The 23914-nt window shown below is 50.5% G+C and overlaps 1 protein-coding gene across 1 annotated transcript in view; it reads right to left on the bottom strand.

Annotated features, from left to right (window-relative positions):
• Window positions 1-19016, bottom strand: part of bcor (BCL6 corepressor) — a 40389-nt gene extending 21373 nt beyond the window's left edge. Inside the window, 4 exon segments of the mRNA XM_086124171.1 lie at window positions 1623-4724; window positions 4820-4901; window positions 18696-18822; window positions 18974-19016. Coding sequence (XP_085980297.1) covers window positions 1623-4724; window positions 4820-4901; window positions 18696-18822; window positions 18974-19016 — 3354 coding nt within the window.
• Between the last annotated feature and the right edge of the window lie 4898 nt (window positions 19017-23914).

Raw genomic sequence — 23914 nt, forward strand, 5'->3', positions numbered from 1 at the left:
CGAGAAACGTTGCTTCCGCGCGCTAGCCACACACAATGCCAAAAACTCCCAATTTTTGCATTTTTAACATTGCCTATCCGTTTGGTATGCGCGCTTCAAATTTGGTAGCGATCGGAGAGAATATCTTTGTTCGTTAAGGATCCTTGGGAAAGGACAAACAGCCCTAAAATGGCCGTTCAAACCAAAATGGCGTGCGGGAGCTTTTCGGGCATGGATGCCTTTGTGGTTTTCAACGACGATAGAAATAACTACCAGCCACACATTTTTATTCAGATGAAACCAATTTGGTGAGTTTTTTTGTGCCCTCGGAATGGTGAGAAACGGCCCTCCGGGGACTTTATACGTGATCGGGAAAAAGGTTCCCACCCCTGGTGTAATTTATGTGGATTTGATGCGTGCCAAGTGAGAGAAAGAAGGGGTGAGTGAGGGAGTTCTTATTAGCCAAAAGGGGCACAGGAGAATTATGACCTTGGACAGCAACCAGGCAAGCAGGGCAGCACAGCGGGTTGGCGGGTAGCAACTAGGTGGGGAGGGGCGGGGTGGAGGGCAGCCAAACAGGAAAGCCCAGCTCAGGCAGCTGCTCGTTCTTAAGCACGCACGACAAGCCCTTCACTGCCCCTCACCTTGGGGTTAAGCATAGCCGGCGGCCGTAATGCGCTGCGAGGCCCGGCCGCAGTCATGCTCGGGGGGGAGGGGAAAAAAAAAAAAGAGACGACGCGGCGCCAAACACGCGTTCTCGCCCTGGGGCACTCGCACAAGGACAAGCGCGTCCCGACGCACAGAGAATAACCTTTAGCAAACGCTTGCTCGCTAATCAACATACAGACATGGCAGGCCTGGTTAACCTTTGAACCGCCATCCCTGATAGAAGGCGCCGACTGGCCTTGCACGCGCTGACTAAGATGGTGATAAACTAAAAAAGGAGGGGGGGAAGGTCAAGCCTGTTGCCAGGACAGTAGCATGACAGCAAGGGGATTAGTCTTGTGCTGTGCTGGAAGAGCAGTATGTCAGTCACATGCAAGATGTGTTTCCAGAGGGAGCACTGGGAATTTGGGCATGGGAATAAAGAGCTTGCCAGGCTCGTTCCGGTGTTTTGAAGTACAGCAGAACCTCTAAAGTCCAACATCAGTTGTAGATCAACACACTGCTAAAGTGGCACAAAAATGTGGAGTTCAAAAGAATGTGGGGAGTGAAAAAATATATACGCTGGGGAAGGTCGGTCAAATACGCAGACTTCAAAGGAGTAAGACTCCACAGCCACCACACATTCTTGTTTACGTATCAATGTTCGCCAGACTGGAGTGTTTTATTATTCGGGGTTAACTTCTTTTTACACTTGTGTGACAATATTAAGACCTTTGCATTAAATCATCATCCAATCACAGTTTTTATTGTTTTATTTTTTTATTTTTTTAACAGTGGTTAAAATATGTTTCTTGGTACGTGGACAGTTTGACCCTGCAAGAGATGAACTCCATGACTTCAAGAGAAGAAACCCGTTTCTAAATCTGAGGGGTGAGTTCAACTTTAGGGGTTCCATTGCAAGATGAAAATTTGCGCAACATATGCTGCACCGTACATACACATATACAAGCACGCACACAAACGCGAATGGGCCTTACCTGCAGAGCTCTCTGCTCGCGGCTCAGCTTGCTGGAGTCGGCATACAGCTCCGTGGTGACGCATTTAAAGCGGTCGCCGACATAGCCCGACGAGTTGGCAATTCTCTTGGCCAGACTGGAACGGCGAAAGCCTTTAGAGTTCTGGCAATCTTCATCATCCTCGTCGTCACCCTCTCCTTGAGACTCCCCGAGGTCCACAACGCTGTCTTCGTTTTCAGCGTCTCGACACTTCAACGCATCCCGGTTCACCTCTTTGGCCATAACTGTGCTATTTGGAGTGAAGTGAGGAGCTCTGCCGTCCCGTGCCCCTTTGTCCTTACCAGAGCTGCGCTCACCGGACGTGCGGGCGCAACGCAAGGTACTCTGGTCATCGTCCGCGGGCTCCGGGCTGGTGCACTGTTCCGCCGAGGAGTCTTCCTCTTCGTCCCGGGAGAGCTTTCCAGGATTATTTGGGGATGTGCTCGTTGTCGCTGCAGGACAGCCCGCGTCCTGAACGGCCTTTGGCTTTCCGTAGGTAGTTTCCTGCTGTCGGTCTGCGGGATGGGGCTTTTGCGTTGGGCTGTGTCCGGAGAGGATAGGGTAAGGGTGGGAAAGGTGAAATTTTGGCTCGTACTCCGCCCTCGCTGGGTTTTGGTTGCTATGGTAACGATCGTTTTGGTCGAGAGCCGAGGATTCACCAGAGGTTTGTTTCGGGACCGTCGGTGTCAACTCCGCGTCGGTGTCCGAGTGGACGAGGTCGATGCATTCAATCTTTTCTCGGTGCGCCGCAGGCGGAGACGATGTTTTCGTTTGACTGCCACTTTGCTCTTGTGCTATTGCTTCTTTATCTGATTTGATCTGGCTCCCCTCTCTCATCTCCTTGCTCAAGTTCTTGTCTCTTTCTTCAAACGGACCTCTGGATTTCTCGTGCGGCCGCGCTTTCAGGCTGCCATCCCCTCTTTCTGAATGCTTGTTATCAGAGTGAGGCTGCATTAGCGGGTGGGACATCTCCTGTGAGTTATAAGCGAGGTACTCCGCTCCGGAAGCGGGCGGTAGGTTATGGTAGGGCAAAGGGGGTTTCGCTGCCAAGTGGGATGGGTAAAGGCTATTGCTGCCCAGCAAGACCGGGTGAGGGTAGACCGGACCTTTGCCCGCAATTGGCAGGGAGTGAAGTGCCATGCTGTCAGGGATGGGGTAGTGCAGATATCTATTGGCGTAGGCCAAACTGTGGGTTAGGTAAGCGTCACTTTGAGGAAGGTAAAGGGGCCCGGCCGGGTGACCGTTCTCCACCATGGGCCTTTTGTACGACGACGGCTCCGGAATGGTTTCCGTTCTCTTCGCGTTCTGGGAGGACTTCTCCGCTCCCTCTCTGTGGTGGCCCATGACTGGTAAATGTTCCGATTGAAGAGGGCTGTGCTTGGCCCAATCGCCATTTGATTTGGGAGACAGAACCCTGGACGTGATGAGGGAGGAATCCGAAGTAACAGAGTTGGGCTCACTTATCCTCGGACAGGACAAGCTACGTGGCTGAGGGAGCACTCTTTCCAGATTCTTGTGTTTGATGACAGAGGGCGAGGAGCCTTTGGCTTGTGAAGACCCCACATCGGCGCTCGGTCTGGGAGATGAGGATAAGCCCGGGGCGTGCTGAGTTTGAGTGGGAGACCGGCTGGGTACTACCCAGGAGGAGTGTAAAGTGCTGATCATCTCTGGTCTCTCCGAGACCTTTGCAGAAGTGCTGTTGACCACAGAGTGAGGGTGGGAGGAGGGGGAGAGGGATAGGTTCTCTTTTAGGAGTTCTCCGCTTGGGGGAAGTCCATAACGTGCACCTGGAGCAATAGTGTCCATCTTAATCGGGAAACCATTAGGAAGTCCAAACTCCAGTATTCTTCCGGACAAATCCAACGGCTTCTCTGTCGTTTCTTTGGTTGCTTGGGGTTGGTGAGGGGTCCTGTCAAAACTGGACTTTGACGGTGACCTGCTGGGTCTCCTTTCAGCACCCGGTACCCCGTCCCTTGGCCGTGGCCTGGCGGGGGAGGCCTGTTCCGACGCCATGCTGCCGACCGACAGCAGATGCGAAACGGGCTGCGTGGCAGACGATGACGATATCGAAGCCGAAGAGACGGGCGGTTGTCCCATCCTTGCGACTGGCCGTTGTAGATCCAGTGAATTGTCAATGAGAGTTTGGGGGAGACGAGAGGATGCACGCGGTGAGGAGTCAGTAGGCAGGTTGTTATTTCCGCCGCTGGCAGCGCTCGCGCTCGCACTAGTGGTGTTATTGCTGACGCCGCTGCCAGTCCTCGAGGGAGGTCTGCTCGGTCGACTGCTCCTATTGGGCGATCGCTCCCTGTCAATAGCAGGCGGATGATGCTGAGGATGCGGGGAAGGCTGGTGAAGCTGCTGTACAAACGGCGGGGCGACGCCCAGGCCCTTGTCCTGGCAGTGCACAAGGGACGTGGGGGCCACCGAGACAGGAGGGATCCTCATTTGGGGGGCCATGAGGGGAGAGGACATGGTAGGAGGTGGATAAGAGGGCATATAGTAGAGCCTTTCAGCAGCAGAGGTGACTGCAACAGGGTTGACATTGCCGCCTTGGGGCGCACAAAGAGAAGGGTAAGCAAGATGTTGGGGGAGGTAGGGGTTGGGTTGGCTGAGCAACGAAGCTTTGTACATGTTCAGAGTGGCATACTTGGACGAGTCCATGAAGGGATACATGCTCGCCTCCGGGTAAGGGTTGAGCCACGGCAGACGGAGGAAGCTACTGCCGCTGCTCCCTAAGCTCATTTCAGGTGCTTTTTCCCCAGGTGCCAACCGTCGGTCCAAGCTTAAACCCTCCGCTCCCGGAATTAGCACCGGCTTGTGGAGATTAGGAGGGATGCCCTTATAGAGGCCCAGGTATCCATTTGTGGGTTTACGACTGTCCAGAGGGCCATCCGGCTTGTAGACGAGCTCGGGTAGCCCATCCCGATTGTAACCCAAAGGGAGAACAGCCACCTCTCGACTCTTCTCTGTCTGCAGCGTTCTAATCCCCGGATACACAACGCCACCGTGGAGGCGAAGACCATCGTGGATCAGGGCGCCTCGGTCCAGTCCCATCGCCGCCAGGGGTGTCAGCCTCGCATCCACCTGCAATAAAAACGGTGCACATAAAAATAAAATTAAAAAAGCCTTTTTTTTTTTAACCCCAAGTAAATTGTGAAAATGAATGGTAGGAGACTTACCATATTTCGCGTGATGTGGTTCCCTTGTCTTAGTTCCAGATTGTTTTGTGCCTCAGCATCGACATCACGAGCAGAAGTAACCCTGTGGAGACGAGCAAGTATTTAGCACCAAGTGTCTTGGCTCGGCCACAAAAACCCCCTTGTACTCCAACTTCCCATGTTCTCGAACATATCCGCTGATGGAAATCCCAACGTCAAAGCGCCATTATTCTTTAATCACTGGAGCATGAGAGCCAAACAATGATCATAATCACTTCATATTTCTTCGAAGAAATAAGACATTTGGGCATTTAGCCTTTGGTTCTCGCTTGTCCCAGTGACAGAAACAAGCTCTGCACAGTTGAGAGCCATGAGTGAAGGTCCTCTACCATCCGTCAAGAACACTCAGCACCATACAAATACATCCACCCTGCTCCCCCTCCCACTGACACCCCCCCAACCCCCATCCTGACCACCCCCGTAGGCTAGACGCACATTTCGGAGCTGCCGCCATTCAGTCACGTTCCCCACACACTGGTTTTTTGCTGGCCTCACTGACCCACGCTCTAGGCTGCCTCAGCCCACCGAGCGAGGCCAGATTATACATCAGAGACCGCTTCGGCGGGGGACCATTTACCGCCCATCAACACGGTAACAGAGATCGGCCAACGCGCACGTGTAAAAGCAGAGCATGCAAACCGATCTCTGGGCTCAAGCCACAGCAAACGAAAGACATTTGTTGTGAAAAAAACAGAGACGGCGGTGGCGGGGGGGAGGAGACTGACAAGGGACGGTGCAAATAGATCGTTTCAGCTCGAAAACAGGCGGGGGCGGGGGGGAATTTGATTGCGTGTGAAATGACCTTTAAACCCATTATTAATTGGACTGTTAAATTGATAGGTTACAATTATTCATTTGAATGGCTGCGGAAATTATAATTGGCCTTTCACACTCAATCCAGGAATTTTATTCGGTAGGCTATGACGATCGTTTAGACAAAAGACGAAGCGAGACAAATTTTAACAATTTTATTTTGTTTGCGAGCGATGTCTGAAATTGATGCTATTTTTCCTTTGGCTCTTTTGGTTACGGAAAAAGCCACTGACAACCACGGAACCAGAATTGTAATTTACAGCAAAGAACGTGGTTCGTGGGTCTGTGCCTACGTTACTAAGTACACTATGACCCACTTTTTTGCAATGCAAAGCTCTCGTGCATTACAGAGTTTGCTCGTGACGCCTTGGCAAATATAAACATCGCTAGCTTCAAGCTTTTAAAAGATAACAACCAGAAAGCCAAATTTCAATCCATTTCATTCCACGGTTGCAAAATGACACCAATTTTCTTCGAAAACCGCAAAACTGCATTACGGAAAATAACGCCTTTTGTTGATTCGAAGCATAATTTCCTTGCACAAAAGGTTTTTTTTTTCCTTGTAATGGTATGCTAAAATTGAAACAGCATCATGAGGCTATATTAATTCAAGAAGGCAAAATGAGAAAATGGCGACTTACAATCACTGGGCTAGGCGCATTTACCTACGCGATGTCTCCTTATGAGGACATTTTTTGTGAGGCGGCCCTAATAAGGGGAGCCGGCGCAGGAAGAAGGTGGGAGGCCGACGCGTGGGGGGAGGAAAGAGCCTTTAAATAGTAAAGAGCGGAGCCTTGCCGTGCTCAGCAGTGCTGAGAGCAGCAGAGAAAGCGCTCTCCTCTATCATCCCAGAGGAACGACGCCGAGCCTCGCTGGCACGCCACTTTTATTGCCGTGACCCGAGGCCCATTAATCAGGCTGCTGCGGGCCCCTCATCACGGTTCCTCCCTGTCCCAGTGTGCCCCCCCTCCCCCCCCCCACACACACACGCGCGCGCGAGCACGCACACTCGCAGACACGCCACCTCCCGACGAGTCGAGCAGGCCTGCCTCGACAACATCCGCATGTGACAGAACTGAAACGACGTGCGTGCAGAGGCGCAGCGAGCGCATGCATGTGCAAGTGCGTCACTCCCGCTTCCTGTTTCACACACGCACGCACGCACACACACACACACACACACACACACACACACACACGACACCGCCACAGCAGCTCATCTGGCATTGAAAAAGCAATCTGCGCTCAATGAGACTGAACAAGATAACAAAAAATAAGCCTCTTATAGGAATGTAGACATTTGACGGCATGCTGCCTTGACAGACAAACGCGCAACTTAAGACGACAGCGTGATGAAATGTCGGGGAGGGGGGGGGGGGGGCACGAGCAGGTTTGGGCTATTGTGCAAATACACGCATGCACCAAACTAGAAATAAAATATGAACAAAAAAAAATTATTAATACAAATACAGTAAGCGCAACAATTTATCGGGAAGGTTGTAATATTTCGAACATGAACGCCATTTTCGGGACAAAAATGCCTCAGAGGCCACATAAGATGGCCAAAAGTGTCGCAAGACTAAAGGACCGGGAGCTTGCAAATAATTACCTCCCTAATTGTTTTCTTTATTTTGTGCCCTACTGATGATCACCATATAATTGGGAATTCAACCCATCTCAGCCAAAGTCGAGGTCCCCGCCAAGGCTGTTTGGAAGGATGTCCCCCAAGTCGAAAACGGGTTAACATAACGAGGCAACCGCATCTTTCGTCGGACCTCTTATGCAATTTAACCACATGGGCGGATGTCTGCGACAAACGTCTCCGTGCTCATTTCAATATGGCTTCATCAACAAAAACTTTACAATCTGAATTGCGCCATCGCAAGTGAGTTGTGTGTGTCCTCTTAATGGAGCGGAGTGATTTGCATCCTGAAGATTATCGGGTGAGTACAAAGCTGTTGTGTTTTTTAATGTGTGATTTTTAATAGTGTTGAACATGCACTTGTGTGAAGGTTGAGATGTTAAAAGGTTGCTCATAAATCCCCTGATCAACTCATAATTGCTAACGTAAAGTGCTTACTACGCATTTTATTCATTGTACTCATTTATTATTTTACTTTTGTATGGCAGTTGAGATGGTGAAACTGTGACAACATTGCTGCTCTACAGTGAATAAAGTTTTGACCAAGGAAAGAGGTTCTTGCTTCTTTCATTGTTTCCTGTCGGAAAAAAATGCTTTCGACTCGCTCAAAGGTTCCGCTGTACCGTCTCTCCCCCACGCGCCCGTGTGTCTCTCTTCTCCCGATTGAGGAAGCAGCCACATACACAACAACATGTCTAATGCCATGACACATCACGTCTAATGAGGAACGAGCGCGGCAGAGCATCTTTATTAATTGCCGGGCCAACTTTGACCTGTTAAAGCCCGAATGGGTCAGACATGAGTGTCCTCTTGTGCATAGTCTGGGCTTCGCATTGAAAGTTTCACGGGTGGAATGTACTTACGTTGTCGGGGGGAGGAGGGAAAAAAAAAGTCATTAACGACAACAATTTGCTGCAGACTGTGGCAACACCGCCAATTATCTCACGTGCGCACACACGGGCGCGCACTTCCCACAACGCGCTCGTGACCGACGCATTTCCGCCAATCCCTCATTGCAGCCTCATTGCGTGCACAAATTGCGCACAGTGGGATGAAGCGCCGCTCCATTATCCGTCGTCATTATGGGCTGAGCCGACAGCTCAGGAAAATGGGCGCATCATACTTTGCTAACATTAGAATAATTAGTCGGCATTTATACGACGCTAAATGTCCATCTAACGCTCGCGCCGCTTGACGCTTCGACGATATTCGGAAGATGAATCTTGTCTTAAATACGTTAAAGAGTTAAGGACCCCATTTATTGTTGTGTGTAAACACACACACATCGCTGGCGTCGGTCTTGTAGCTATCAAAAGAATCACTTTTGAGGAGGAACCCCCACCCCCAACCCCCCAACCGCCATGTTTGTTCAATCATGATCACGGTATCGTCAAAGAGAGCAACCCATTTTCAAAACTTGTAATTGGTCAAAGATTTGAAAAAAAAAAAACAAAAAACACACAAATTGTGACTTAGGAAGTTGCGACCCGATATTGGCGACATCCATTCTTCTATTGTTACAATCATAATGAGAACTGAGTTCTTGAGCCGTCAACTGCTTTGATCACCCCCGGATGGGACTGGTCTGGTTCTATCGCCTAAAACAGAATGGGTGGCGAACAATTTGGTTGTGCGACGCTGTGTTCTGACGCTGTTGCGCACACTAGGGCAAAAGCACGAAACCACAAATGTCAGAATTGCGGAAACTGAGGACCCGTTTACCAACGTTGACGTTCAAATATAAAATCCACAGAGGTCACTCAAAAGACACGTCCGATTGAGGAAAACAAGCGGTTACATATGCATGATGCTTCGTCGCCAAAATGACATTGCCAAAATCCGATTTTAGCCGGACTAAACCAATAATTTGATTTTCCCCAACGCCATGTTGACATATTGCACGTGGAATGATTCGGGATGAGGAGGAAGTTGGTGGCGGGGTGGGGGGTGGGTTGGGAGGAAAGGGGGGGTGTGGTGGGGGGGGGGGGGGGTTAGAGCATTGTGTCGACGCACGTCCCTGGCAACAAACAACTCCCGACGGCCGTCCAATCCATCACGTAGGGCGGCCGGCAGCAGGCAGGCAGGCAGACAGGCAGGCTGGAAGAGGAGGAGGGTAGAGGTAGCAGAGGAAGATGGGGGGAAGGGGTGGGGGGGGGGGGGGTGCGTGCAGCGGTCGTGCTGCGTTTATAAAGCAGACCGCAGCAGCGCAGCCCCGACGCGCGTCATTAAACAGAAAAACCACCGGGTGTTTTTTAGCCGAGTCGCTTTGGAGTTCAGTATTGAACGCTTTTTTGAAAAGAACAGGTCATATATTTAAAACAAAAAAAAAATAGTGGGGGTGGGGGGTGGGGTGGGCAGAACGGACGGACGAACGCTTGCGCCTGCCTCATCCCGCTGATTTCCTGCCTGTGACAGCAGCGACTTGAACTCGCCATGACCTCCATCACCGGAACAAACAACGGCGCCGCTCATCATTTCCTCCTGGGCGGAGGCCTCCTAATTCCCCACGTTTTGGTCACCGGGGGCACGGAGGGGGTGGAGGGCAGCAGCAGCAGCCGTAGTATGTGCGACACGCAACAACTTTGCCAGGGTTTTCATGGTCACTCCAGGGGGAAATTACGCACAAAAAAAAAAAAAGTCAACGAGAGATTTGATGTATCTGCTAGTCTTCATGCGCGTGGAAGGGGGAAATGTGGGTCTGGTGTGCCGAGATCGTGACGACGCCCTCCCGCGCTTTTTTTTTTTTTTTGTCCCTGGAGCCCTGCCAAGCGCGCTGGAGCGCAGAGCCGCGATCAACTCTGGGGGAGGAAGGAGGGGTGGGGTGGGGGGGGGGGGCGCAGTGTGACGCAGGATAATCTCCACAGCGACGGGGGTGGGAGGCTCGGAGGGTGTGCGGCGGTGGGAGGGGGGGGGGGGATAAACAGGGATTAAACGATGTGCGCGCGCACACACACAAATCAGAGCCCTTCGTCTCGCCGCCGCCGTATGTGTGTGCGTGTGTGTGTGTGAGTGTGTGTGTGTGTGAGACAGGATTTCTGCGCACACACAGACACACACATTACACTAAAACGCTCAAATGAGCGCACGGAGGAGAAAGGCACACTTAGCGTGCACGCTCCTGTCGACAACATTAACACCTTGGCGCCATAAAAGGCCGCGTGGCCGCCTTTAATTGTTATTGATCATCAAGCTGACGTGTGCCAAATGGTCCGATTGATCACCCCCCCCCCCCCCTCCCCTCCTCCGCCACCAACTCCCCCTTCCTCCGTTCTCTGCCCTGCGTCTATTCCGCTGCGAGGGCTGCGCAAAAAGGTGCAAATCCACCTCGCTATTTATAAACAGTGTTTGTTTGGGGACTATCCCCCCCCCACCCCAGTCTAGTTAAAATGGTATAACCCAAGAGGCAAGGTGCGGCTTGCCATCGTTACCGTCAGTTGCGATTCATGCTATTAAAGCATTAGTCAAACGCCATCATGACTTGTGTCATTAATAAACCAAACAGTGTTCCCCTGCCACGATGCGGTTCGGCATTCACGCCCCAACTATCGTGTCGATTTTTGAAGTGATCATTTTTTTAATGGGTTTTTAGAGTAGCCAACAAAGGCAAATCCAAATTTTGAGTTGCGCTCCTGCAAAGCAGTAGGAACCACGCTGTTCCGCATCATTTCAGGCAACACGGAAGTCTCCTAGAAGAGAAGCGGCAGTGAGACTTCGGGTTTCGCCCGTCAGTATTTTCAAATGCTCCGGTCGTATGAGTTGCTGCTTCATGAGTCTTTAAGGAGAAGATGTTTGAAATGTTATCACCATAACGTATGGGCGCTAATGTCCTTTTCCGGGGGCTTCGAAGACATTTTTTGTCGCGGCCCATTGTTCATGTTACTATAAAAAGCGGAACAAAGGAAGATGGCAAAATCTCCAAGTTATTCGTTGAAAATTTGGTTCAGATTTGAGCAAGGATCATGGACGGATCATGATTTGATTTCGTGGCACACATAAAAAGGAGTGGGCGGGCTGGATCTGGCCCCCCGAGACTTTTGTTTCACATCCTTCTTTGGTGTTTCGCATTATTTTTTTTAGCAGTCAGATAGAATACTCAGATGAAATAAAAATCCACTTTGAACTCCTTGTTTTGTTTGGACTTTGGAGGAATATTTTTCCAGAAATAATTGTACCACTTTTAGGCCACTTGACTTCGGAGCTTCCACTGTACATTTGGGAGGGGGGGGTGGGGGACATGAGGCTGGAAGCAAGACAGATCCGCGCAGAGCCGAAAGGGAGCCGGCGGCGCCTCCTCAGCTGTCACATTATTAGCGAGCACGCTGTAAACAAGGGGCCCCCACGTCCTCCAGGCCCGCTGCACAGATGCATTCAAGTCGCTGCACGGTTCAGCACCGCCACCCCCCCCCCCCGCCTCCCCCTTTCCCTCGCCTCTTCTCTGCCGTCAACAACGGCGACATTGTGATTCTGCCGCCCCCTCCCTTCACTCCCATCCCCTCCCATGCTGACACTGGGGCCTGGGCGGCGGCCGCTGAACTGGCTCTATTCATCGCGGGCCAAATGGGAACTAAATGGCTCTTTATGTCACCAAAGGGTCCGATTGTAATGGGGATGCGCTAGGCAAGAGTCGGGCAGCATTTTACCGGAGCTTTCTTGACTTTGCTTTGAATACGCTGCCGCTGCTTTCAGGCTGGATGGTCTTAATTAAAGCGCGGGGTGCTAAAAGGACCGTCCCGCCGCCACCCCCCCCAGGGCCTTCATCGAGAGATCACTCCGCCCCCTTTAGGTACGAGTGGTTTTGTTTAAATAGGAGCCTTCATGACTGGGAGCCTATAAAGGTAAATTGGGCTCTATGAAGGTCAGTGAAGCGTTCGCACCTATGACGTCACCCAGCCTCAGGAGTTGGTGGGAGGGGGCGGGGGCGACATGTGCTCAGAGTGACACACGAGGCACGTTTCGGAGACATAACGCGGAGTTTCGTAGCATCTATATGGTGGAAGAGCGGCAGTGTTTATCCACCGGTGGGAAATCTGGGCCGGTTTAATTAACCACAAAGCTGACTGCTACTCACAGGTAGCCGTGACTGAATTTTTATTCAGTTCGCCAATTTCTTCACATCAAGCTTCAGTGCGATATTCACTTATCTCGAGTAACATTTCCAAAAAAAAAAAATGACATCAAAACCTTAAAAGCCCAACGACCCAACGCACACACACACCAGAGGCTGTCGTGAGGGAGGCAGTCAAGGTTTTGAAAACGGTTCACAACAAAGCAAGACCAACTGCTTGCCGTCATACATGTGTGAATATGCCAAATGTGCAGTAAGTGTACGTAAAAACACTTTCAACCAAATTTTCCCTTCATGTTATTGGTGAGGGTAAAAGTGTAAAAATGACGACCGCAATGGGTTCTTTGAAAAGTGATAGCTAAACATCACCCGTCAGAAATGATCAATTATTCTTCTCTTTGCTTCTTTCCATTCAAATTTTGCAGTTTGATGTCAAGGTGCCTGCTTTCGATCACAAAATCGATTCCAAAAAGGAAAAAATCTTTCAGCTGCGTGGTGTAGAGTTTTGTCTGCAATTTTCAGCATTTTATACGCTGAGCAAAACAAGTCAATAGCTTCAATGCATAAATCACACGGCACCGATGAAACGTGGCGAGCTGTAACACTGTTCAAATGATCACTAATGTCGCAGTTTGCCGCATTTACCTTGTTTACTTTATGCATACTTAAGATGGGTTGATACAACAAAGACCGAATAAAATTGGAGTAGAAAAAAAAAAAAACATCAACTTGAATGCCAGGCCAGTAGTTCCTTGCAGCGTCGAAATGACCACTGTCATGTCAATAAACATTCAAATCTGCACTTTTTATCCATTTTCAGTTAGAAGCGGTCTTGAGCGAGATCCAACTGTGAAGAGTGTCGTCGTAGCAGTCGGACTAGTTTTTGAAGACGACAAAGGAGGAGGAGATTCATCTTAATTTGTCACGTACAAAAACGTACACAAAATGTGACCTTTGTATTTGACCTATCACGGTCGTGGACACCGTAAAGACAAAGAATTAGTGGGACACAATGAAGCAGGGGGGGGGGCTCGTTTAGCATTCAGCGCGCCGCTCGTTCGGGGTATCGGTGTCTTGCTCAAAGACATTACAGCCGTTGCGGTGGATGGTCTTGAAGCGGGGTGACGAGCCCATTTCTGTTGCGCTACTTTGTACACGTTGAAGGTAGAGCAAACCGCGCTGAAACGCGCCGCAAATTTGTTTTCCTTCTAATTGTCGCCGTTCCCTTGTGCGGTGGAGAGTTGGAATTCGTACAGGATAGATCAAAGTTGGTTTTTGTATTTTGAAAACAAAAGAAAGTGGCGAACTGAACCCAACCGTACTGCGCGGTGGAAAGAAGGCTCATACTGTTAAGTCGGTGGGAGCTTTGCACGCCGGCCAAGTCAGGTGGAAATATTCAACGAGGCGATACACATTCCTGCTGCGCGCAGACTGCGGGCTTGCGGCCAACGCTCCGTTGTGCACAGGCAGGATTACGTCAGGAATATGGATGCCCAAGGCTCCTGCTGCTAAAATTAAAACTAGGCCCGACCACGACGAGCCTGCAGAGAGACCGAGAGAGGCTCGGCGGCGCGTCCAATCAATGGCCCGACCATCCGGAGCAAGGACACTTAAGACAAGCGGAGGTAATTACGCTACGTGATCTTGTAAAGCCATCCATGTGCCCGAGAGAAAAAAAAAAACATCTCGGAGTGAACCGCGTGCAAGTGAAGACCACAGGAACACGTGCCATCACGTGAGAGGACCGTCTGGATCTCAAGGGGCCGCATTGGTCTCGCTCGAGGCCCTGGAGGAAGGGTTGGGGGGGGGGGGGGAGGCGTGCGTGTGCGGTTGTGTGTGTGTGTCGGGGGCGGCGTCCGTCACATCTCCGCAGGGAAGCGCTCCGAGCGCTCCAGACCGCGTCGAAACAAAAAGCTTTGTGGAGCGAGGCGAGAAAAGAGCTGGTGAGGGAGGGAGGGAGCGGAGAGGAGAGGAGAGGAGGAGGGGGGAGGGCGTCCGCTCTCCCGTTTCATGGCGAGGTCCCGGGAGGCCGGCACGGAGCATAGCTTCAATCAAACCGTGACGTCTCCTCCGGGAGCTGCGCAGCGGCGCCTGGAAAACCGATCTCTCCTCGGCTTTTGTTCACACGCAGGCCGCCTCGGCAGCGGCGAGCCTGTTGTCTTCCATCCAGGCGTGACAACGGGGGGGGGGAAAAAAAAAAAAAAAAGAGCCCGCGCCTCCAACTAGAGACATGAAACACAACGCCGTCCTTTTCGGATTTTATTAATTTCGCCCCCCCCTCTGCCTCGCCTCGGCTTACTTGCGGAGCGCTGCCAAAGCGCCCGCGTGCTTTTATTGATGTGCTCAATCAGGGGGAGCTATTCCGTGCGTGGCCCTTATTGATTCCAGATTAGAAAAGCGGACAAACAGAAGGTTAATTGCTTTAAAATAGGGGGTGAGCACGGTTGTCGCTAAACGGCGGCACGGCGATTGCGCACGTTCGCTTGACGCGTCTCCTTTGAAAAACAAACTATTGCCTGATTTACATAAAAATAAAAACATTCCCAGTGTGTGCCCCCCCCCCCACCCCTCAGCCGAGTGAAAATACGCTCATTTGAATTAATGTGGAAAGATAAGGCTCAGGCGCGTGATTGCATTTTTATAATTAATAGAAGTCAGTTGTGCTAATTGAATTAGTGCATAATGAAGCTACTTTAGCTGCGAGGGGGGAGGGCGCGAATCACCTGGAAAGTGCACACTTTGCTTGACAAATAAAAGGCACCGTGATGCAATGTTTCCTAAGTGCGGGGTCATGTGACATGACGCCAAGTCAATGCCCCCCACCCACACCCCCGCCCCCCACCAAACACTGCCTCCCAGACCCCCTTGTTCCAACACCTGGAAAACACATCAGGCCCCGCACTGGCCGCAGTGGAAAATGACAGTCGCACTATAAATAAGCAACGCACAAAATGCCAAGTATTTGGGTTTGCGCGTCTGCGCTCGGTCCAACGACCAAAAAAACATTCCCGGCCGACCGGGCCGGGCTTGAGAGGTTGTCGGGTTATTGGAGAGAACAGACGGGATGACATTTGACAACGGATTATTTTGGTAGCTGCAGATGACCTATACTTGTATGTATTTTGGCTAGCAACACCGCGAGGCCGAACCAAGAACGCTGAGCAAGACGGCAGCCTGCGTTTGAGTCATCAGCAGCGGCAGGCGCAACTGGTCCAAAAAGTTTGAGGGATCACGCCGCGGCACATATAAATAAACACATAGGATCCGGCCAAGCTGCTGGATTCTCGGGCGGACAGGTGTGTAATCTCGCATATCTATCTTTGCGAGACGTGCGTTTTTTTCTTTTTGTGGTAGAAGCAGGAAACGACTGCAATCTTAAGCAATGCCATTATGCCCTCCCAAACCTCTAAAATCTTAGTCCGGATGCTATTCCACAATATCGATTTACCGCCACCAGAAGTCACCGCGGTAAGCAGCCCACGTTAACCCTGCCAAACTACACCCGCGGTTAAAGCGCCGTTAACCCTTTATGGGGAGGGAAATCATTCTTGTTCACTTGAGCAGATTCTCAAAATGAATCATGTGTGCCTCATTTAGACCTGAGGTTGCCTGACCAAAGAAAAATAATATAGGGGGAATACTGGTCGAGGAGAGTTTATGCTAAAGGGGATATACGGTATGAGGCTGACCCACATTAACCACGGGGAAAAAGGTTATCATCCTGGGGTCGGTATAGTATAAGCAACAACAAACCATTTGGCCATAACCCCATGGGATTTTCCAAAAACTGTACATCAAGCCAGCGTAAAAAAAAAAAAAAAAAACAACTCAATGAAGGTCTTTCACTTTTTTCATCTCATTGTCCAGTCATGACGAAGAGCCGAGTGCCTCCGTAAGAAATAATGAATGTCTCCATTTCTGACACCAGGTTCCATCATTAGCTATCTTAGCCAGGGGGAAGAAACACTCAAGCGAAAACAAAGCAAATCACAAGTTTCGATTCGAGATCTAAATAAGACAAATTGCATATAATCCAGAAAGTTGATCAATCTTTTAACATCCTAATTGTTACATGTCAAAGTCTCGCGGTGCGATAACACACCGCCGGCCAAATGTGAAATGAACGTTGATTAGGTTGTTTCGTGAACGTGCTGACCGATCACTTCAGATCTAATTATCCGGTCGCGACCATTAAAAAACATAAAAGTGTCAGTTTCCGAACGGTTCAGGTCATCTCTTTCTCGCCTGGACTTGTGAGGTTCTGAACATTGGAGAGAGAGAGCAAAGAAATGAGCTCACTTCACAACAGAGTACCGCTAGCCTAAAGTCAAGTTGGTCTCAAATGGTTTTTAGTCGGTTCAGTGGTCACAGTCAGTTTGCCCTGTGCCGTGTTTTGTCCTACGATGAGTTGCGCAGCACTGTAACATGTGCGACTACTTCCCTGCGATGCTCACATCTTCTCTTTCTCCCTTCGATTTATGATGTAGTTGGCGAAAACAACGTTCAAGTGCGCACTGGGCTTTCAGACGCCCAAAAATGGCACGAATGGCAAAATTTGGGCTGTTATTCCGATATCCCTTTTAGCATTTCATCCCTCGAAACGCTCGCCGCGTTACACGTTTCGTTCAGCCGATCAGAAGAAACACTTTTCGAAAAAATCATGACGGCTTAGCAGTTTCGGTCATCACTTTGCCGCTACCGAACCTTTGTTGATTTCTCGCCTTAAAAAGTAGTCTCGCCTCACTCTTTACGATTTTCCCCCGATGTCAAGGTTTGCTTTAAGCACATTTAACCTTTTATTCATGTGTCAAAGCCCCCTGACACCTTCTCCACCTCCTACCCCCTCCGTGCCTCGATCACTTAATCCTCCCCCTCGTAAAAAGCAGAGGTCCCAACACGGGGCCCCCGGCGCTCCCAAACCTGCCCCTGCTGCAGCAGGCGCGTGCATTTACAGCCCTCGGCGGTCCGACGTGGATTGGTTTCTTACGTGAGGGTGGGGTGGGAGAAGGGGGGGGGCGGCTTGCCGAAGCTTGAGCTCTTATGGCCGCCTCCCTCACTAAGCTCGTTAATGAGCTGGAGCCAGCCAATACGAGGCGCATCGATCGTCCTAAGAGAGCGTCCCCCTAATTAGTGCCCGGGTGGCTGTAGGACAGAAGGTGCGGGGTGGCGCGGGACGACGACATGACATGGGCGGTGGGGGTGGGGGCTTGTGTTGATTGAAGTTCAACTCGGAAGAAGAACTAGTTCACCCTGATCGCGGTGGCGGCGATCGTTGGCGCCCGCCTCGCGCGCAAAGCCAAAATAAAACCTGCGATTAATAATACAACAATGGAAGGGGATGAAAGCGGCTGAGAGCTCAAGTGGAGATTAAGTGACAAAAATAGAGGTGAGGTGTTTATTATTTTTTTGGGTGGGGGGGCAGAAAATCCACGGGGGGTTTGGGGGGGGTGTTTTGGGATGAACGGTGGCACGAGAATGGAGGGCCCCAAAGTCACAAAGAACACACCTGCTAGACCTTGATCTAAGCATGCGTGGAGTGTCTGTGTGTTGTGTACACAATGCGCCGCGCACGCGCACGCTTCCCGAAAAGCTTCGGGGCTGACGAAAGCCGCCGATCAACGTCCACTCCTGTCCAAACAAAACATACACGCACGGGCTCCGGTGACGCAGTCACGCGCACGCGCGCGCACGCACGCGCACACACTGCGGGGATGCCCTCCAACTGAACCTTTTTGGCAGGGCGAGGCTGGCTTCCGTAACCTTGTTTTTTTTAGCGGCACGGGTTCCGTGTGCGCGCACGTACACGCGCAGCCCAAAGCCACACACACACACACACACACGACACTCGGTCACACGACACAGAGTGTGAAAACGCTGAATTTATTCACCGTGGCGGACCGCCTGGCACTCGCGCCCGAGGTCCGCTTGACAGGACAGCCGCGGGGAGCGGGAGGGCGGGGGAGTCCAAGCTCACGGCCGGACCGGACCCAAGCAACTCGCTTGTGTGTGTGTTATTTATCAAGCACATGCCATTGCCCCGCCGAAAACACACAAAGACCACCCTATGCGCTATTCTTAGAAGTGGCCCGTTCCGCTCACAGTGTGTGCGCACACCACCAAGCAACCACCACCGTCACCAAGGCAGACTTCTTGTGATTTTCGGAGCCATCACGAGGTCCCTTCAGGGGGGACTTTCTTTTATTTCCCTCTCCGTCTGTCTTTCCCTTTTATATTTTCACACACACCGACAGGCACAAGTAGGACATCCTAACAACGATCAAAAGCTGATAAAAGTAGAAATATAGCGTTCGTCTCACCTGGGTAATTCCGCGTCACTTCCAGCCAAGCCGTGCCGTTTTTTTGTCCTCTTTTTGCCAAGTGAAAAAAAAGAAGTAAAAGTGTCGATCCGGTTATCCACTTGAAATAAAAGAAAACTAGAGGAAAGTCATCCTTTGAGAAATGTGGAGTTTCAAGTTCGCTTTCGGAGGAGATTTTGTTCAGTTTAAAATCCTGTCAGGCTTGTTTGAAGTGTCCGCGAAAGCGCCGGTCGGTCCGCCGAGGAGATACAGGTGGCGACGTCCGGGGGGAAATTAACTCAGCTCGGCCGAAACTCGCGGCGGCAGCAGCAGCAGCGCCATGTTAGCTTTGAGCGGAGCACGCCGTCCTACTCGGCTCGTGTATCCGTCACTCCATGGCGGGCGGCCGGCCGCGCGGAGCCCGTCCGTATCCTCCGTTGTCGCGTCTGCCGTAATGGGCCGGCTGGTCTCAATCTAGCCGAGGGAGGGGGTTGGCTCCGGTCCGGAGGTAGTTCTGCCTCACGTTCGCGCGGTTCCCCTCTTCGGCACGCCACCGGAGAAGAATTGGAAGAAGCCGACAAAAGACGGCGAAGAGGAAAAAAAAGAAGCGTTGCTGGAGTCAAACACGAGCAGCCCGTTCGGACGGAGCCTAGCACGGAGCCGTACGTACGTACGGGGAGTGCCGCGCGGAGTGGTGGGTGAATGCTGTCGAGACCGAGCGACGCGCTCCACTCCCACTCGCGCAGACTCTACCCAGAAGGCCAGTCGGGAGACCGCAATTAGCATAAGCCTCTAAGCGCACGCACACGCTGACGCGCATACACTCACACACGCACACGCGCACGCGCGCGCGCACGCACACACATCAGAGAGACGCTGACGCACACACACGGACACACATAAACCGTCGCACACACGCGAGCTCCGCGGAAACTGGAAAACAGCAATAGGCGAGGCATTTAGCGGCACAACATGAAAGTTGGTGTCATTACGACGAGATGCCAAACAGAATCGAATGGAAAAGTGGCAGGAAAGCACAAATACAACACGACTGTTTTTGGGACTCCACTTGAACAAACTGGTTTTATCGTGATACTTTAAAAAATGCTTTTAATTGATCTATTTTTTTTTTGGTGAATTTATACGATATAGAGCGGTTTGTCTTCATTTGAAAAAAAAACTACTGTTACAAACTACTTTTCAAAAATGTGATTTTCAGTGGCAGGAATGGATTAATGGCATGTGAGTTCATTACAATGGAGATATTGATTTGAAATAGGAATGTTTTGAGTTACAACCTTGGCCATGGAATGTATCCAACTCGTAAGTCAAAGCACCACTCCTTGAACAGGTTCAATAGTCCCACACCCCACACCTCAGGATAATCACTCAGGGTAATCTTTTGTAGCCATCCGACAGTCAGATCTTCGCTTATTTTGATGACAAGGGACGGAAAGTTCTCATATTTGGCCAGATTGGGGGCATATGTGTACCCAGTTTTACAGAGATCCCACAACGACACGCAACCCAAGCAATTTCCTAGGGATGGCTCACATTGGCCCATAGCAATGACACACGAATGGCATTGCTGTGATGACAGAGTGTCGGGAATCCCCTGCATAGGGCCCCTTACTTCCTAGCTGTTGCTGGTTTGGGGCTCGTAAAGTTCCCCTGAAGAGATAGCTGATATTGGTCCATATCAATGACACAAGTGAAATGGCCCATAAACAACGCCATAACACATCGAGATTTGGGACTCTACCTCGGCCCCCCTTCCAACAGACCTGATGTCAAACACACGACAGAAAAACAACTGAACTTAACATTCAGAGAATGTGAAAAAGGAAAAAAAAACAAGACGACGTAAAGAAAATGTGATTTTATAGGTCAAACTTAACAAAAAATGAAAATATCCCAAAAGCCATCTTTTGAATCAGCGTCAAAAATACACTTCAGAACACATAAAGCCATCTCTGATTAAATGTTACTGTTGACCATGGACAGATATTAAATCTATTAGCTACACAAGTCTTTTTTTTTAATACAGACATGAAATGAAAGTCATAATTCCAGTGCAGTCTGAAGGTCCGTAATAAGGTGCATTGTAAGTAGCGTGCAGGATGTTGAGGTAATGTGATATTTGCGTTTCCCTCCCAGGCTGGAATTAAAAAGACACACGGCAATGGGGGAGGAAGGATTTATTCAGTCCGTCAGCGGAGCAGGGCAGTGACAGCAGCTTGTCACTGAAGCTGCTCCGCTTCCTGGAAATGGTGCCATGCAGCGGATGCTGTGGATTGTCCACCATGGACGGAATCTCGCCCTGTGTCCTCCTTTCCGCCACAAATGTCGGGCTGTCCAAGTCTGCAATTTGACACAGCCTGTTCTTGATGCTCATGGGATGCCAATAGACCAGACAATTGAAATTGCCTTTACTTTTGCCAATGGAAAAGCCTCATTTGTGAGCAGAGCTGTGGTGAGCCGCGTAGGTACTGCAGGGTTGAATGGGACTGGGGGGGTGGGGGTGGGGAGTGGGGCATAATTAGGGCGACCTGAAACATGAGAGACCCCAGGTTGCATTCCCCTTGACTGGCATTGAAGGCACTCAAGGTTGACGTGCATAGACGCATGAGTGTAAGTTACAAAAAGTGGGCTTTTTTGTTGTTTGTGTTGCTCATCAGAGAAATTGGAGCCACGGTGCCTAGTGGTGAATATTATGGCCTACGACCTAAAAGGCCACAGGTTTGATTACCTGGACTGGCCCTGATGCTCACAACTGCTTGTTCCATCTTTTTTGTTTCTGATGGTCATCTATTGTTTTACTGCATCAAAAGGACATCATAAGGATACAAATAAAGGCATTCCATTCCAACTGAAGTGCCTTTGAGCAAGGCTCTGCTGGGCCCCATTCCTGTGTTCATAACTTTGAAAGTCACACACAACTGAATCAATGTTTCCCAAAACATAGCGTTGAGGGACCAAAATGGGTACGTTGCGCATCTGCTGTGCTCACCGTCATTAATTTTCTGTTGATTTTATGGGAAAAGTCTGCCTTTTATGACAAAATTGACATTTTCACATGTCCAAATAAAGGGACACTTTTTTTTTACTGAAGCCGGGAGATCGCAGGGGATGAGGCAGCGGAGATGGAAGGGAGGGGGGGGGGGGGGTGCGCGCGTGTGTGTGTGTGTGTGTTGTGTGGGGTGGGGTGGGGGGTGAGAGGGGGGGGTGCGGGGTGTCCGCTCAAGGCTGGGGCACATCTGTTAAGGCTCCCATGTCAAGTGAAGGAGGAGGAGGAGGAGGCTGAAGCCTGAGGTGTGTGCGCATGATGTGCCTGCGTGTTGGTGGAGCGGACAGACAGGCAAGGCAGGAAGACAGTCAGAAAGACAGGCAGTCGGGAGCAGAGTAGGAGTCGGAAAAGAGGAAGACTTGGCAAACGGAGGCTCTGGCTGCTTTTCGACCACAGCTGTTGAAAGTAGGAGTTGCGGCAAGCAGTAAGCGCGGCTCTCACGTGTGCGAGAACAAAAAAAAGGGGAAGGAGGGAAAAAAAACCCGCAGCAAAGCTCAACTCCGACGGCAAACTGTTTTGCCGTCGGGAGTTTTTTTTTTTCTTCTTGCTTTTCTTCTTTTTAAGTGAGCATAGCGGGAGGACCGGAGGAAGGTCTTTGAGACGAGAAAGAGGGGGGGGGGGGGGGAGCTCGGCTAGCGTGCACACAATGGTGCAACTTCTATGAAACGCCTGGGCAAGGATGTGGTTATGTCCAACTGAGTTTTCACAGACAGCATCGATCCCCATTCACGCGGCGTCTCAAAAGGCTGTCATGTGCATGCCGTGCCGATGGTTGGCAATCTCACAGCTTGCAAATTCGGGGGGGGGGGGGGGGGGGGGCTACGTGCTTTAAATGAGCATAAATGACACTTTAACATCTAACATTTTAAAGGTTCGCATGCAGTTGATCCCTGTTTGCAAAGACCGGCAAAAGCGACTGAAAAAGCTGTGATGTAAATTCGAAGCAAATGCTTGGCGATGTCATGACATTTGTGTACACATTTGGGGGGACTGCAGGCTTCAATGCCCATAAATGAAGCAGCATGTTGGGCGAATAGTGAGCATGTCTACCTTACCGCCCCGAGGTTTGGGATTTCGCCCCGTTTCCGTGAAATTGACCCCCCCCCCCCCTGCATTGCGTGGATATGTTCCAGATCCACCCATGATCGGTGAAAATCCGCAATACAGTGAGACCATATGAAACGAATCGACTTTGAATACAGACATGTTTATATTTACGATTACCCTTCTATGGATCTGGAAACTGCAAATTACGTGTGGAAAAATAGGGGGAAAAAAGTCACTCCGCATTGAAACACTTAGCCTCTTCTTTTTCTCTTTCCTCGCGTTTGCTCATTAATTGTCACAGGCGGGAAGAATAGTCACGTAGTGTGACATTTACAGTCACGGCTGGTGAGCAGCGTCTGCACAAACAAATCATCTACGGTGTAGCCGCGCAGCCACCAAGGCTGTTGTTGTTGCTAGCCCACTGAAAAACAGGGTCGGGATTTTTAAATTTATAAACCCTGGAGGCCATTTTGAAAAAGGGCTCCATTTTGGGTTATAAAACGCAGACTTAGTACAGACCAAGTGTTGTTTAACGAGGGTCATTCCTTTATGTTCAAGTTTACGGATGGCGAGTGACTGTGAGTTTTCACAAATGGCCCCATCCTCAAAAATGGCCTCAAAGGTCAAGGCTGCAAAAAACAATAAGACATTGGTATTGTCTTGATTCCCCCCCCCCCCCCCCCCGCCCCCCTTAAAGCAGCACTTCATGCAGTTCTGCCAACATTTTCAAGTTTGGCACCATCTTTACCCCTTGGCAACGTATCTTTGTACTCAGCCATGTTGGACCTCATCCCTATTTCCCTTGCACTGACTTTTTTTAACACATGCCAGCCCTCAGTGCTAATATGTCACGGGTGTCTGCTGTCACTCGAGATGAGTGTGTTATCATTATGGTTGAAACCATGCCAACAAGCCCTTCCCCGCAACCCTTGACGATGCCACAGTCAAGTTACAGGTTGGGTTGAGGGTACTCCACTGTCTCACTTTGCGACGCATCGTATCTGAAGGTAGGCTCAGGATTAAGGACCCCATTGGGTCTAAATCCCAGTGCACAGGAAGCAATGCGGCTGAATTGGACAATCGCAAAACATACGACAGGCGCAGACATACACCCACGCACACAAAT

The sequence above is a fragment of the Hippocampus guttulatus genome, chromosome 11, assembly GCF_054856545.1.
Source record: "Hippocampus guttulatus isolate MCC_2025c chromosome 11, RoL_Hgut_1.0, whole genome shotgun sequence".
NCBI lineage: Eukaryota > Metazoa > Chordata > Actinopteri > Syngnathiformes > Syngnathidae > Hippocampus > Hippocampus guttulatus.